Consider the following 16,273-nt stretch of genomic DNA (forward strand, 5'->3'; position numbering starts at 1 on the left):
AAAAAATTAGAGCATCTGTAACATAAGAACATTTTTTAAAGTCAGGGTTTATAGGTCAATTGATATATACTTTTTAATTTAAAAATCTACAAGCCTACTGGCTCAAGATTTTCAGGATGTTTATGAGGATATGGATGGCTTAGATGTTTATTGACATTATATTTCAATAATTACTTTTTATTTTGGTTTGGTTTTTATTTATTGTGAGCCACACTAGGCTCACATATTTCATTTATTTGTTAATTACCATATATACTCGACTGAGTCAAGAAATTTTGGACTAAATAGGCATATAAAAAAATCCCCAGGATTGTATTATCTATGAGGCCAAACAAAATTAAACACTCTAACCCCAGCATTTCAACACCCACCCTCTTGCCGTGCATCTTCCAAAGTATCTTCTTTAGATCCGCAGAAGTGCAGCAATCCTCCTGGACCGCCTGCTTCTGACCACTCTCTCCAATTCGTCTGGCCAAACAGGAAGTTAACAGAGGGAGGTAGGATGGACCAGAAAGCGCAATCTGGGGTAGGAAGCAGGCAGCCTAGGAGGATCACTGCACTGCTGCAGCTGTAAAGAAAATACTCCAGAAGATACACAGGGGGGTAGGAGGATGAAATGCTGATACTGACAGGGTGGGAGTAATTTTGAACCTGGAAGTGGGAGGGAGAGTTGCTGACCCAGGTGAGGGAAGGAAGGCTGTAGGAGAATCTAGCATTTTTGTTTATTTTTAGCTGCAAAACCTACCTTATCCATGGGCTTGATTTGTAGTCGTGCATGTCCTTTTAGTATGTAAGCTATAAAAAAATTAGCTAGTCCTTACACAAGAGAGTTAAGTTTTAGAGCGCAGTAATCATAATGGATCATCAGTCAGTTCAACTCAAATTAGACTGATGAATAAGATAATGGGTCTGATTCTATAAACAGCACCTAACTCCTAGGTGTCAGTTGGCACGGCTATCAATCAACTGCTAGGCGCCGTTTACAGAATCATGCTTAGCGGTGCCTAATTGGACTTAGGCTTCGCTAGGTGTCCAATGGTAGGTGCCGTAATATTAGGCCAGGGTTTTCTTGGCCTAATGTATTGGCCCAGGTTGATATTACAGGGAAAAGGCCTATATGGAGGAAAAGATCTCAGATACATCATATGAAATTCACCCCAAAGTGTGAAGGTGGTAAACATCCATCATAGATCAAAAAACCTCCAACCTATCCAATTTTAGTTTACTTTATTGTAATTTACTTTTTATAGTTTTTTAAGGATTTTTAAAAAATTCATCTTAACATGCAGGTTGGATGAATCTAATAACTTAAGCAATACCTTAATTCAAATCTTATTTATATTGATCTACCACACCAGATAACTCGTTTCTTGATAAAGCCCGGTTACTAGGGCAAAATGGGACCCATCAAGTAGTACAATCGAGCTTGACCGTATCAAGCGGTGACTTCAGCTTGATAGTAGAGAACGTTGTCCCCTTCTTCTGTGCAGTAGAACACTGTGGCTGACTACCGATTTAAGATAAGTGTTCGTTTTTTCCTTGTCTAATTTATTGGCACCGAGTCATTCCACATCTATTCTCTGCCCCTAACCATGCCTACTTTTCAGGTAGGTGTCATTAAACACTGGTAGGCATCGCTATGTACCATGTGATATTCCAAGTGCAACTTTTAAGAACTGGATTTTTTTTTTTCAAATTAATTTTTTAATGGCATGGTCAATTACCACGCCAATTAAAAAAAATTAAGTTGCACATGGATTTCAGGTAGATGTCGCTAAGTGTCTTTGATAAGGCCACCGTTTATAGAATCAGGCCCAATGTGCTTTCAAATATATTTGAAGTTGCTGTTCAGCATGCAGTGATGGCATTATTCCTGCCACTCTCAACACCTAGGAATCCTGCTATATGTTCTTTACACTGTAAAATACTGAGAACACAAAGGCAAAAGAGCTAAACAACAAGAATTTATTTTCTGTACAAGAGGCAGAATGTAAACAAACTGGACTTTTATCATGTCAGCCTTATTGGCTTTATAAACATCTTGGCAGATTTCACTGCAGTAATCTTTGGCAACATGAACTTCTTATAAAAACACATTTTTTATTTTAAAAAATTTGAGTAGAAACACTAAGAAATTCTTGGTCTTCGTTTACAGACATAAAGTGTTATGGGATTTTATTTGTCAACAAATACTTCTTTAACTAGTAGAAAACATTTTATTTTACAGTAAAAACATTTTATTTTTCTTTTACAATATGATTAAATGATCAGGCAATGCTAGTTTCCGCTACTAAATTTTACCCTCTATCTAAGTTAAGGTTGTAGAAGACCACTCCGAATTTGTGATAAGTCAGAATTACTATCCAGGACCAGCATCTGATCAAATGGCTCAATTCAACTCTCAAGGACAAAGAAATCCCTTCGTAAGATACAAGGACCCTTAACACCTGCACTGGTTTTGCAGTATTTACATCCCCTTTCAAATAAGGCCAGTTTAAGATGGCCTTTAGATATATACAGAATGCCAAGAATCTAAAAATTGAATCAATAAAATCAGGAATAGAAAGAGGAAGCAAATTTAGGAACCTGTAATCTTGTTATCAAAACCATAAATACAAAATGGTGCAATTGGGAATAAAATGATTGTCAATAAGATCTTAACCTGTACTTTGTATTACAACTTTTCAAACAGCTGTGAACAAATGCCATGGATGCCTAACAACGATTTAAACTACGCCCCGACATTACCATTCCTAATTAGCAACATTGTGCCTATGGCCTGGCCTCTTACTATCACTACCTCCTCTCCAGCTGTCAGAGTTTGTAACCTTCAAACAACAATGGGTTCCGAGACACATGAAGTAAAAGACAGGAATGGGGATAGAGCAATCTTCATAAGCTATGGGAAAAAAAAAAAAATACCCAGCTGATCATAACCCCTTTAACATTATCGAAAGTGTTGCCAACAGCTTCCAACTGTTTTCCATTCCAAGCATTCATCGTAGGGCTCTCACCAAGCATCGCAAGAGGAGCCAGACTGAAAACAAACTAGAGAAAGCAATCCCACTTTGAGAAACACACAGGCACTCTCTGTCAAATGCTGAGCTCTGGGAAGTGGTGATGCAGTCACATCTTGTGACTTTGAGCTAAATGATTAGACATTTCACAGACAAGGGGCAAGTCAGTATTCTGGAGCTGGAGGGTGTTATGGAACTGCATTTTAGCCACAGAAGTAAGCACTTATGTAGAAGCCCAGGTACATATACACAGGTAAAGTGCATGCTTCCAAAGCAGAGCATATATTCTGGGATGCAGCAGTAGTCTAGGCGCTTGGGGCTTTGGGGCAGATGAAGCACTTACGTGTGTACTCAGCAAAATATATGCGCAAGTCCTATTCTCATGTGGAAAGTTATGTCCACTTCTGAGCAGGCTTAACTCAGTTCAGGAGCCTTCTGGGAGGTTATTTTACAAAAGGCACAGAAGTGCCTATTGTTGCCTTTATAAAACAGATACAATTTAGGTGGATTTCTGACATATTTTCTAGGCATCGTGTTATAAAATTACCTCTTTTAATGTCTAAATTATGATCTACAGTCTTCAAAAAAAACCTAAGCAAACTGCTGAGTAAACCCATGAACTTTACTAGAAGGCTGAAAATTGATCCTATCAAGAGGCATACTTTATCTTCCTTTTTTCTTTTTCACCTGGGCTCAAATAGGCTTCAGCAAAAAAAACAAAAAACACCCAACCCAAAACAACCCCCCCCATTTCTTCACATCACATACATTTTACCTTAAACAAATAAAAATGAATGCCTGCCAAAACATGGTCAGACTATGGTCCTTTCCAAGAACAGAACCAAATTCAAGTACTTTTTTCAAGTCTGAGACAGCTCACAACCACTAGTAGAGCAGGCCAGTATGTGTGTTATTTGCCAACTATCATATCACAATCATCCTCTTAACCTGAAATTTTGGAGAAAGACAGATGATAGACTGTTGTGATATCTTCAAAGACAGTAGAGGAATACACACCCCCAAATCACTCACAGCTTTCATTTGTAAATGGCAGAAGTTACTGAAATCTCAATTTTGCCTTTTGCCTTTCTAAAAATTAATAGGACCACACAGGTGCCAATTCTAGAGGTTCCCATAAATTGGCAATCAAAGAAAAATCCTATGTATTTTCCACAAGGCTGTCATAACATTCCATACACGCATAAAACAAATGCAAATTTGCAGCTAAATTGTCCAACTGAATAAAATAGTAAATAAACAAAAAGTTGGTACTGTGAGTGTGAGGGAGATGTCGGTTTTTCAGGTTCTCATGTTTACATTCCAGCAGGACAACACTTAAAATGGTAGAAGTGTGCTTCTGCCACCTTCACGTATTTTCTTATTTATGTCTCTTGTTTTTCTTGTTTTGCCTTAATTTCTTTTTATTTCTGCAGAGCTCTTCAAAGCCTTCCTCCTCAATATCATTTTCAAAGTCGTAGTCCTTTGTCAGTGCTAAGCAATAAAATAAAACCTGTGTCAGCATAATTAAAAAACAAAGTTCAGCTATCACTGCTGCAAAATTTGTGGGTCTTTTTTATCGGGGAATTTTGACAGGGGTTTTCAAAGTGAAAAGTCCATATATGCTTTCACTTTGAAAACTTCCTGAGACAAAAATTTCCTTCAGACACAATTGCATCTCTGGGTATTTTTTTTTTCCAACTGAAACCACGTGCATTTTCAAAATACAAATCTACATGCATTGTTATAATCCCTGCCCTAACCTCGCACCGCCATGAAAGTCTCTGCTCAGTACAGGGAAAGATATGTGCATAAACACCTAAAAATGTAGAGTATAATAATAAAAATCAATAAATGCACAGTGTATCTCTGTAGTAATAGCCTATCCTAATGCTTCAGTATTGAAAAACCCTGTAAATTTCTCTTAGAAGCCAAATTTAGATTCCTCCAATAGTAGCCCTCCTCCTCCCCTTCCCCATCACCTCTGAATGTGCAGTAACCAGCCCTGCTCTCCTCTCCCATTCCCCTCGTCCATCACCAGAATCATGAGAAAAGGTAAGAAGAGGGGAATGGGAGAGGAGAGCAGGGCTAGTTACTCCAAATTCAGAGGGGAGGGGGAGGGGGGAAGGAGGAGGGCTGCTATTGAAGGAATCAAAATTTGGCTTCTAAGATGAGATTTACAGGGTTTTTCAATGCTTATGTTTGGATTTTTATTATTGCTACGATTGTTTTTATTGATTTTTATATTTTATTGATATTTATATTTTAATTCAAATAAAATTCCTTGTACATTTTCTGCAGTTTGTTTTTGCATTGCTATTTCAACTGCAGTCATTGTTGGTTCCTTTTTGTTTGACCTCCATTACGACCCACCCTAGACTTCAGAAGGAAGGATTAGATTAGAGAGCTGCACGGGAACGGGGATGATGGGAATCCGGCGGGACCCGCGAGGATCCCGCGGGTTCCCCCTTCGGGTCACGGGGATCCCATGGGGACGCCCCCTCTGGTCGTGGGGATCCTGTGGGGACGCTCATCATGGTCTCGGGGATCCTGAGGAGTTGGGAGGCAGCTCAAGCCAAATGGCTCGTCTTCTTTTCCTGCCCTTTTGCGTCTTCTTTTCATGCCCATTTGCTCCCAGCACACTACACGTAGCCGACTCGGAAGTCTTCCCCCGACGTCAGAGCTGATGTCAGAGGCAAGGCTTTGGGTCAGCTACGTGGAGTGAGCAGGGCCCGCTGCCCTGTGAAGAAGTGCAGCACTCGGGAGAGATAAAGTCTTGCGAGAGCCTCGGAGGTGGACAGAAAAGGCAGGGCCTGCTGCCCTATGAAGAAGTGCAGCACTCGGGAGACAGGAGGGGGGCAGGAAAGGCAGGGACCGCTGCCCTGTGAAGAAGTGCAGCTCAGTCAGTCAGGAGAAACAGGGCTGTTTTGCGTTGTGTATTCAGAGAGACCCCATATCTGGTAAGTGATCATTTAAATGCATTTTTGGGGGAGGCTTTCCTTTAGGCTTTGTCCTTTCAAAATTTATTGCACTTTCTCTGGATTTTTGCTTTTTTGGCAGTGGAGGCGGGGGGGGGGGGTTAGCTTTCTTTAGACGGCCTGTTCCGTATTTTCTGTGTGTGTTTTATTGACTTCTGACCATATGCATATCATAGTGTACTGTTATCTAGTTTTTAAGGGGAAATAAGCATTTAAGAATTCTTTTTGTTAGTGTGTGTATCAAAGTGCAGGACTATACAAGTGCAGAAAGGAAATTAGTCAACTGATGGGTCTGAAGTAATAGACAGAAGGTAAACAAAATACAATCTAAAAGGGAGAATTGGGTGTGAGTGTGTCAGTGAGAAGGAGAGAGAGATGGTATACATGGGGAATGGAAGAAAGATGAGAATTTTTGGTCATTGGGAGGGTGTGAGGTACAGATGATAGGGAAGAAAAGGGAGAATTGTTTTGGTGGAAAGGGGACAGTAGGACAGATTGAAAGGGATGCAAGAGGGAGGAATGTTGGACATAGTGGTGAAGGGAATGGAGGAAGAGATAGAGATGTGGCATGGTGCTGGAGAGGGGTGAAAGAAGGAGAAATGTTGAGCATGGGGCTGGTAGGCAGGGGCGAAAGATGCTGCACATGGTCTGGGGGATGAGAAAAGGATAAATGCTAGACCATGGTAGGAGGAACCAATGGACAGCAACAGAAGAATTTACAGAAGATGAGAAAGTGGAAAAAAAAAAAAAACCAGGACCAACTTGATGGAAAAATAAGTTTCCAGACAACAAAGGTAAAAAACGGAATTTATTGACTAAAATATGTTAGCTTTAGGAAATGTATATAGCAGATGTCTTTGTATTGTGTTCAAAAGAAAAGGAAATGCATTTCTGGTTTTATTTCTACAGTGTTGAAGTACTTGCTGACCCTTGCTGTGACTGGTGGGGATTCCCAAGCACCGCCAGCAGAGGACCTCCTCTAGACGGCCAGAACTCCCCTCCACCAAGCGCAGCAGTCGCTGGCAGCATCCATGAACCACTGTAGTGCTAGCATCTGTGACTCAGGGACACTACTGCTGCCTGCCAAGCTTGGCAAAAAGGACCCCCTGCCAACTGCAGAGGAAGTCCTCAGCTGAAAGCTTGGGGGTCCTCTCATCAGCTGAGTATTTCTATTTTATATTTACATTAGAGGCTCTGGTAGAAACCCATTTACAAAGTATGTATTCTTCCCAATTAATATTTCCAAATTAATAAAGTATCTTTGCTTATTTGTAAATGGGTCTCCACCAGAGCCTTTAATTAACTATTTCTGAAGTTTATAGGGATGGGCGGGGACGGAGGGGATTCCTCACGGGGACGGGTGGGGACGGAGGAATTCCTTGCGGGGCGGGTGAGGACGGAGGGATTCCTCACGGGGATGGGTGGGGACGGGAGGGATTTCTGTCCCCGCACAACTCTCTAGATTAGATTCACTGTTTTTTGACTTGGCTCCCAAGCCTTTGGCCCAAGTGATCTAGAAAGCAGATATCTCTAGGTTTAAATGTAGAGGAGCCGAGTACAAGAATTTAATTCTATACTTATATGCCGTTATACCTCATTAACCTTTACACAATTTCTAGGATGCTCTTGAATGCTTGTGTTTCTAGTTACAGAATTAATTTTCAAGTCTGAAGTGTTCTTGTTCAACACGCAGAAAAAGATTCCAGATCAACTGTTGGGATTAAAGCTAGCCTGACAGCACAGTTACTTACCATAACAGGTGTTATCCAGGGACAGCAGGCAGATATTCTCACATGTGGGTGACGTCATCTACGGAGCCCCAGCGTGGACAGCTTTTCAAGCAAACTTGATTGAAGTTTCAAGTTTGCTACACTGCACCACGCATGTGCATGCCTTCTCGCCCACTAGAGGGCGCATCCCACCTCGTGGTCCTCAGTTCCATAACTAGCAAAGAAGCCATCCCCGGGGAGGCAGGCGGGTTGTGAGAATATCTGCCTGCTGTCCCTGGATAACACCTGTTACGGTAAGTAACTGTGCTTTATCCCAGGACAAGCAGGCAGCATATTCTCACATGTGGGTGACCTCCAAGCCAACCAAAAAAGGGCAGGTGGGAGGATGGCAATTTAGGAAAACAGGTTACGTAACACCGACTGGCCAAACCGGCCGTCGCTTCTGGACAAAGCATCCAGACAGTAGTGGGAGGTGAACGTATGAACCGAAGACCAAGTGGCAGCTTTACATATGTCCTCCACAGGAGTAGATCGGAGGAAAGCAACAGAAGCTGCCATCGCCCGGACCTTATGCCCCGTGACTCGACCCGGGAGCGTAAGACCAGCCTGAGCGTAGCAAAAAGAAATACAAGCAGCCAACCAGTTGGACAAGGTGCGCTTGGAAACAGGATGTCCTAACCGATTAGGATCAAAGGACAAAAACAATTGAGGAACCTTCCGATGAGACCTGGTACGTTGGAGATAAAATGCCAACGCCCTCTTACAGTCAAGCGTGTGGAGTGCCGTCTCGCCAGGATGGGAGTGGGGCTTAGGAAAAAACACAGGAAGGACAATGGACTGATTGAGGTGGAAATCAGACACAACTTTAGGCAAAAATTTAGGATGAGTGCGGAGAACCACCTTATCATGATGAAACACAGTAAAAGGCGGGTCCGCAACCAAAGCTTGCAGCTCACTAATCCGTCGAGCAGATGTGAGGGCAATCAGAAAAACCACCTTCCAAGTAAGAAATTTGAGAAGAGACTTGTCGATAGGCTCAAAGGGAGGTTTCATCAGTTGAGCTAAGACAACATTCAAATCCCAAACGACGGGAGGAGGCTTCAGAGGGGGGCAAACATTGAATAGACCCTTCATGAAACGCGCCACCAGAGGATGAAGCGAAAGAGAACGTCCCTCTAAGTGCCGATGGAAGGCAGAAATGGCACTGAGATGCACCCGAACAGATGTCGTCTTCAGACCGGAATTAGACAGATGTAACAAATAGTCCAGAACCGAAGACACCGGAACCGAATCCGGATCCAGATGACGCGAGGAACACCAGGAGGAAAACCTGGTCCATTTCTGGGAATAACAAAGCCTGGTCGAGGCCTTGCGCGAGGCTTCCAAAACTTCCCTCACCGACTGAGAAACCGGGAGCGAAGTCAAGGGGCAAGGAACCAAGCGGTCAGGTGTAACGACTGAAGATTGGGGTGCAACAGCGAACCTCGACTCTGAGATAGCAGAGAGGGAAACAGGCAGAAGTAGAGGCTCCCTGACACTGAGTTGAAGAAGCAGGGAGAACCAGTGTTGACGTGGCCACCGAGGCGCAATGAGAATCATAGTGGCTCTGGATGATTTGAGACGAACCAACGTTCGCAAGATCAGGGGAAACGGAGGAAACGCATAAAGGAACCTCCCTCCCCAGTCGAGAAGAAAGGCGTCCGCTTCTAGACGGTCCGGGGAATACATCCGAGAACAAAAAAGGGGCAGTTTGCGAGTGTCCGGGGATGCAAACAGATCCACCTGTGGAGTTCCCCAGCGGTGGAAGATCTCGCGTAGGACTCTGGAGTTGAGCAACCACTCGTGTGGCTGGAGAAGCCGACTGAGTTTGTCTGCCAAGCAGTTCTGTTCTCCCTGGATGTAGACAGCCTGTAGGAAGATGTTCTGGGAGATCGCCCATTCCCAAAGGCGCAGAGCTTCCCGGCAGAGGGACCAAGAGCCCGTCCCACCTTGCTTGTTCACATAATACATGGCCACCTGGTTGTCCGTTCGTACTAGGACTACCTGATCGCGGAGTAAGTGGCAGAACGCTCGAGCTGCCAGAAAGATGGCACGAAGCTCCAACACATTGATGTGACAGCGGCGATCCTCCGCCGACCACAGGCCCTGGGTCCGCAGACCGTCGATGTGGGCCCCCCACGCGCACTCCGAGGAGTCCGTGGTCAGAACCTTGCGATGCGGAGGGACGAGAAAGAGCAAACCCCCGGAAAGATTCGAAGAGTCGGTCCACCAACGGAGCGAGCGTCTCAAAGAAGGAGTCACTGCTATGCGACAAGAGACAGGATCGCGCTCCTGGCGCCACTGAGAGGCCAGAGTCCACTGAGGAATTCTCAGGTGCAGTCTGGCGAACGGAGTGACATGGACCGTAGACGCCATGTGGCCCAGAAGCATCATCATGCGCTGAGCCGACACCACAGGCAGCTGAGAGATCAGACGGCCCAACCGAACTAACGCCTCCAAACGAGGAGGAGGGAGGAATGAACGGAGGCGAACAGTGTCCAGCACTGCGCCTATAAACTGAAGTGATTGGGCCGGGCACAACTGTGACTTGGGAAAATTTACTTCGAACCCCAGTCGCTGAAGGAAGATGATAGACTGTCGGGTCGCTGAGATAACCCCCTCCCTGGTCGGGGCCTTGATCAGCCAATCGTCCAGGTACGGGAAAACCTGAAGCCCCCGAGACCTCAGGGCTGCAGCGACTACCACCATACACTTCGTGAAGACTCGAGGGGACGAAGCCAGGCCGAATGGAAGGACCCTGTACTGCAGGTGCAGCTCGCCCACCTGGAACCGTAAGAATTTGCGGAAGGTGGGATGCACCGGAACATGGGTGTACGCTTCCTTCAGGTCCAGGGAGCACATCCAGTCCCCTTCCTCCAAGAGTGGATACAATACCGGAAGAGACAACATCCGGAACTTCTCCCGGACCAGGAACTTGTTGAGCTTTCTGAAGTCTAGGATGGGGCGTAAGTCCCCTGTCTTCTTTGGGACCAAAAAGTAACGGGAGTAAAACCCCCGCCCCCGCTGATCGGGGGGTACCGGTTCCACCGCCCGAAGCTTCAACAAGGCCCTGGCCTCGGCCATGAGGATGGGGAGCTGGGTCCGATTGTATGGGCAAGCCCCCGGTGGCTGTTCCGGCGGCGCCGACCAAAAGTTGAGAGAGTAGCCCTCGGAGACGCTCCGGAGCACCCAAGCGTCGGATGTTATCTTGGTCCAAGCCGTATAAAAGGACCGGAGTCGACCCCCCTATGGGAAGGGGGTCCGGCGCGATCGCGGAGGAGGGCCGGCCCCATCCGCATAGCCCGTCAAAAGGACGGCGCTGGTTTGGACGGGCCCTGCGCCGGAGTTTTCGCCTGTCCCCCTCTTCCCTGCTGAGGTGGGCGCCGAGGCGGTGGCCTAGAAAAAGCCGGGGTCGACTTTTGAGGGTACCGCCTCGGGGGAGGCCGGAAGGGTTTCTGTGGCGGGGCCCGAGGCTTCGGACGGACCAAGGAGGCCAATGAGCGCTCCTGCTCCGACAACCGCTTGGTCGCCGCCTCTAGGGATTCATCAAATAACTCGGACCCCACGCAAGGTAAGTCTGCAAGGCGTTCCTGCAGGTTTGGGTCCATATCGAGGGTGCATAGCCACGCCAAACGGCGCATAGCCACCGCAAATGCCGACACCCTCGATACCAGCTCAAACGCATCGTACACAGCGTGAAAAAGGTACAAGCGCAATTGAGACAGGTTGGACATAAACTTGTCAAACCCTTCCTTGCGGGAGTCCGGCAAGGATTCGCGGTACTGGGGCAGATCCTTTACCATGCCACGCAGATAGGAGGAGAAGGTAAAGGCATAATTTAAAACCCTGGTAGCCATGAGGGAGTTCGAATAGAGGCGACGACCAAACTTGTCCAGGGTCCGACCTTCCCTGCCGGGCGGGACCGCCGCAGAAACTCGGGAGGGTTGTGTCTTTTTGAGGGCAGACTCGACCAGCAAAGACTGGTGGGAGAGTTGAGCCTTCTCGAATCCCTTGGGTGGTATCGTCCTGTACTTGGACTCCATCTTAGACGGAACCGCCGTGACTGTAAGAGAGGAAGTCAGGTTCCTAAGCCAGGTCTGATGAAGGACCTTATTCAAGGGTAGCCGAGGGGTTTCCCTAGGGGGAGTGGGAAGGTCCTGCTCCTCGAGGAACTCTTTTGTGTATTGAGATCCAGCCATGAGGTCCAGACCCAAGGCACGCACCATGTCCTGCACAAAGCTGGAGAAGGAGGACGGTCTGGCAGGTGGCGAGGGAGTTCTCGACCTCTCCGCCGAACAGAAGGGGGAAGCCTCGTGGGAATATCGTGGTTCCCTACCGGACCCCGAGCCCCAAGAGGCCAGATCCAATGGCCTCGAGGGGGGTCGGGGAACGTCTCCGCCTCGAAGAACCCCTGGGAGAAGTCCCAGGCGTCCGAGGGACCGAGGCACGCCCCCTTCTCCTCGGCGAGGAGTCACGCGAACCCCCTCTCGCAGGGGAATGGAGAAGCCTCGGGTTATCGAGGCGGAGCTCCGAGACCCGCAAGGCCTCGCCCCCGAGCGGCAAGGAGCGACCACGTCATCGAGGAGAGCCTCGCGAACGCTTAGGCTTCCTCGGGCGACGCCTCGCCCGAGGCCGGCCTGAGGGCGAGGAACCCCGGGAGGACCTCGAGGAGGAGGAGGAGGAGATCCGTCTCACCCTGCGTACCTTGTCCCGGGGCCGTACGCTGCTCTCAGGCGGGGCTCCCGAGGCCGAGGTCGAGGGCAAGATCGAGGCCAAGGTCGGTGGTGCCCCGGTACCCGAGACCGAGGGAGTCGAGACCGAGGTTGCCGAGGTCGGTGCCCCCGAGGTCAAAGCAGTCGAGGTCGCAGCCCGCTGCAGTTGTTCGAGGGCCCCAGACAGCTCCGAGGCAATCAATGCTCGGAGCAGGTCCTGGAACGCCGGGATCCCGACCATGGTAGGCAGGTCCGAGGCCGGGGGATGCTCCCTGGAGGGCGACCTCGGTCTCGAGTATTCCCTCGGGGCATTAGTGGCCGGAGTCCTGGGCGGGGCCGAGGACGACCCACCTGCCGCAGAGGAGCTCGAGGATGGCTTCTTCGATGACCCTGGAGTCGGGGATGGAAAAGAGGACTTACCCGAGGCAGGTTTGGTCGCAGGCGTCGGCTTCGATGTCGAGGGACGCGGCGAAGCTGAGGACGCCGAGGCCGAGGTCAAGGCCGGGGCCGAAGCCGAGGCCGACGTCGAGGCCTTCCCGGGCGCGGAGTCAACAGCGAAGAGCTCCGCCATCCTGGCACGGCGTCAGCGGAGCGCTCTGGCCTGAAAAGTGGAGCACCGATCGCAGGAGTCAGTCGGATGCTCGGGTCCAAGGCAGAGCAAGCACCACCGCAGTAACCGCTCACACCGGGTGCACTTTTTGAAACCCGTCAAGGGACGGGACATGAAAACCGAACCGACCGACAAGGAGGCCGAGTCGCGGCTCACGGGAGCCCCCGGAGCCGAACGTAAAAACTTTTTTTTTTTTTTTAGATTTAAAGACGTAGAAAACTAAAATAAAGAGAAATCAAGTACCACGACCGAATAAAAAACACCGGACGCGGCAACAGAAGGCAAAATAGCAGAGCTCAAATTCCACAGGGCTTCTGGCTCCGCGGAAAAAACTGAACTGAGGACCACGAGATGGGATGCGCCCTCTAGTGGGTGAGAAGGCATGCACATGCGTGGTGCAGTGTAGCAAACTTGAAACTTCAATCAAGTTTGCTTGAAAAGCTGTCCGCGCTGGGGCTCCGTAGATGACGTCACCCACATGTGAGAATATGCTGCCTGCTTGTCCTGGGATAACTGGTTTTCATCACTGAGGACCAATGCAAAAAGGTTTTACTGGCTGAACCCTGGTAGGGTGAGGGTGGCTAACCGCATAGCCTGGTAGGGCAGGGAGGGAAGGGGGCTGGGTGCAGGGCTCTGCAGGGCAGGGAGTGAAGGGAGCTTGGTGCAGAGCCTGGCAGGGAAGGGGGCTGGGTGCAGAGCCTTGCAAGGAAGGGTGTGAGGGAAAAGACACTGGGTATTAAGCCCCCGTATTATATTCGAGTCAACCATTTTTCCTCCTTTTTGGGGGGAAAAATGGGGGTTTCAACTTATATTCGGATTGACTTATATTTGAGTATATACGGTAATAAATGAAATAAAACAAAAGGGTTAATCAAAGTAATAGAAGACAAAAGCTGAAAACATAAAAGCACAAAAATGACCAATATACAGTACTGATGTATTTTGTTATGATATTTTAAGTACTATTACTTTTCCTGATCTGCACTCACAGTTCTAAAAAAAAAAAAAAATTCTGGGGCTTTAGGGGTATGTTTATGAGTGCAGAGGGTTAGGCGAAAATAAATGAGAAGTACAAGAGAGATGAGAGCAAGATGACCTTTTCTTTCTTCCTCTTTACTCACAGCCACCCTTCTATTCCCCTCCACTCTCATCATGTTACCTACCCTGCCCCCCTTCTCGCTCTGCCCTCTTCCCTTCTGGTCATACCCTCTCCCATCTCTTCCTACCTGTTAGTTGAGCTGTTTTTGTTGGGGTTGGGGGGGTTGTTGGAGACTGTGGCTGTGCTGCTGTGGCTCTGACTGATTTTCACTGGCAGGGTCGGGAGACTCCCACCAGCACAATGCCACAGCACTGGTCTGATCTTTGCCAGTGGTGATGGGGGATTCCTGCCAGCACTTCTCACTCAGTACATATCTGTTTGTTCGTACTTGTGCAACCAAATACAGATTGATGGGCAGAGAAACAGACAAATGGTATGTACCTCTGCAGGTGATAATGCCCAAAAATTACTAAAAACTGGAAAGAACTTTCTATTATACTGAAAATGCTGTGCATGTTTTTGCTGAGAGATTTCCTTGACTATTATGAGACAGAATAGTATCAGCAAGAGCACAATCAAAATGCATGCATTAATTCTCATAATAAAATATACAGCCAAGATTTTCAACAGGCAAAATACAGATCCTCTACTGTTTATAAACAGAATCATAATTAGAATAGGCTCCAACTAGAATTAAGTACCCATATGCCTTCACTTGCAATTACCCTCTTTCATTCCCTCTGTTGACTACAGTTAAGTTGAAAGACATACCATCTTCCTTGGTCATGTTTCCTGCTGTGTTCTTCAGCCACTCATAACCAGCTTCAATGTCGACTGTCAACTTTTTGACATGGATCAGAATTTTTTCTTCAGCTGTAAGAAAACACATACAATTTTAGCCACTCAGCAATTCAGACAACAACCAAAGGAGCCATATCTACTTATTTGCTCACAGACCCTTTTACCATGTAAACACAACACAACATCTATCCTACACTACACTTGTCTTTCAGCTGTGGATTCTTGTTGCTGTTACACTACAAGATAACAAAATAAGGCCTCACTCCTGACTTATCTGGAGTAGGTGTAGCTCAATTTCGTACTGGCACCAACTCCTTCTATGTTGCTGTCATTTAATGATGGGGGTAAGTAGGCAGTGAAAGCAAGAGACTAAATGTATAAAAAAAAAAATACAATTTGCAATAGAATCCAAATTATCGTAAAAGGGACCAACAGGCAAACGGTTACCAAAAATGCTGGATAATACGGAAAACAGCAGATGAGGGACCTTGTGCGCTGTTGTGGTGCAGTGCATCAGGGTACTGCATTCCTCTCTTCCCCACCCCTCAAACAGTAGCAGCTCCCACCCTGGACCCTTCCCTGAAATGCCTTCCACTCACTTTGAGTTGGTTAGTGAAGAGATTATGAAGAACTGCCCAAAGGTGCTGTCCCTTGAGGTCAAGTCCCAACAGTACTGTTTATTGAAGGTATAGGCAGAAGACGAGGTAGAAGCACTGCAGATGTTGAGCAAGGGAGTTGGCCCATAGGCTTGCAAAGAATGAAGTTTTGCCAGGAGGGGCTGTCTGCTGGATCTAATATAGCTAGGGTTACCATACATCCAGATTTCTCCAGACATGTCCTCCTTTTGGAAATGATTCAGGGCGTCCAGGCGGATTTTGAATTTGCCCTCAGAAGACCTCATTTGTCCAGGTTTTAGCACTGCAGGGGCTGCGGAGGTGGGGGGGGGCACAGCAGGATCTCTGAGAGAGAGATAAAGCACAGTTACTTACCGTAACAGGTGTTATCCAGGGACAGAAGGCAGATATTCTCTACATGTGAGTGATGTCATTCACGGAGCCCCGACGCGGACAGCTTTTCAAACTTGATTGAAGATTTCAAGTTTGCTGGTGCTGCACCACGCATGTGTGTGCCTTCCTGCTCCACTAGAGAGCGCATTCCCTCCTCGTGGTCTTCAGTTCAGATAGCTAGCAAAGAAGCCAACCCCGGGGAGGTGGGAGGGTTGTGAGAATATCTGCCTGCTGTCCCTGGATAACACCTGTTACAGTAAGTAACTGTGCTTTATCCCAGGACAAGCAGGCAGCATATTCTCTACATGTGGGTGACCTCCAAGCTAACAAAAAAGGGACGGAG

General features: G+C 47.4%; 1 protein-coding gene across 5 annotated transcripts in view; it reads right to left on the reverse strand.

Moving 5' to 3' along the window:
* Window positions 1–1,944: 1,944 nt before the first annotated feature.
* TRANK1 (tetratricopeptide repeat and ankyrin repeat containing 1) overlaps window positions 1,945–16,273 on the reverse strand; it is a 258,846-nt gene continuing 244,517 nt past the window's right edge. For all 5 annotated transcript variants that reach the window (XM_033930525.1, XM_033930526.1, XM_033930523.1 and 2 more), the window contains 2 exons: window positions 14,894–14,995; window positions 1,945–4,508 (listed from right to left, as the gene is read on the reverse strand). In XM_033930525.1, the coding sequence (XP_033786416.1) occupies window positions 4,396–4,508; window positions 14,894–14,995 (215 nt within the window). In that variant the 3' untranslated portion in view covers window positions 1,945–4,395. The remainder of the gene's footprint in view (window positions 4,509–14,893; window positions 14,996–16,273) is intronic.

This window comes from Geotrypetes seraphini, chromosome 2 (assembly GCF_902459505.1).
Source record: "Geotrypetes seraphini chromosome 2, aGeoSer1.1, whole genome shotgun sequence".
Classification (NCBI taxonomy): domain Eukaryota; kingdom Metazoa; phylum Chordata; class Amphibia; order Gymnophiona; family Dermophiidae; genus Geotrypetes; species Geotrypetes seraphini.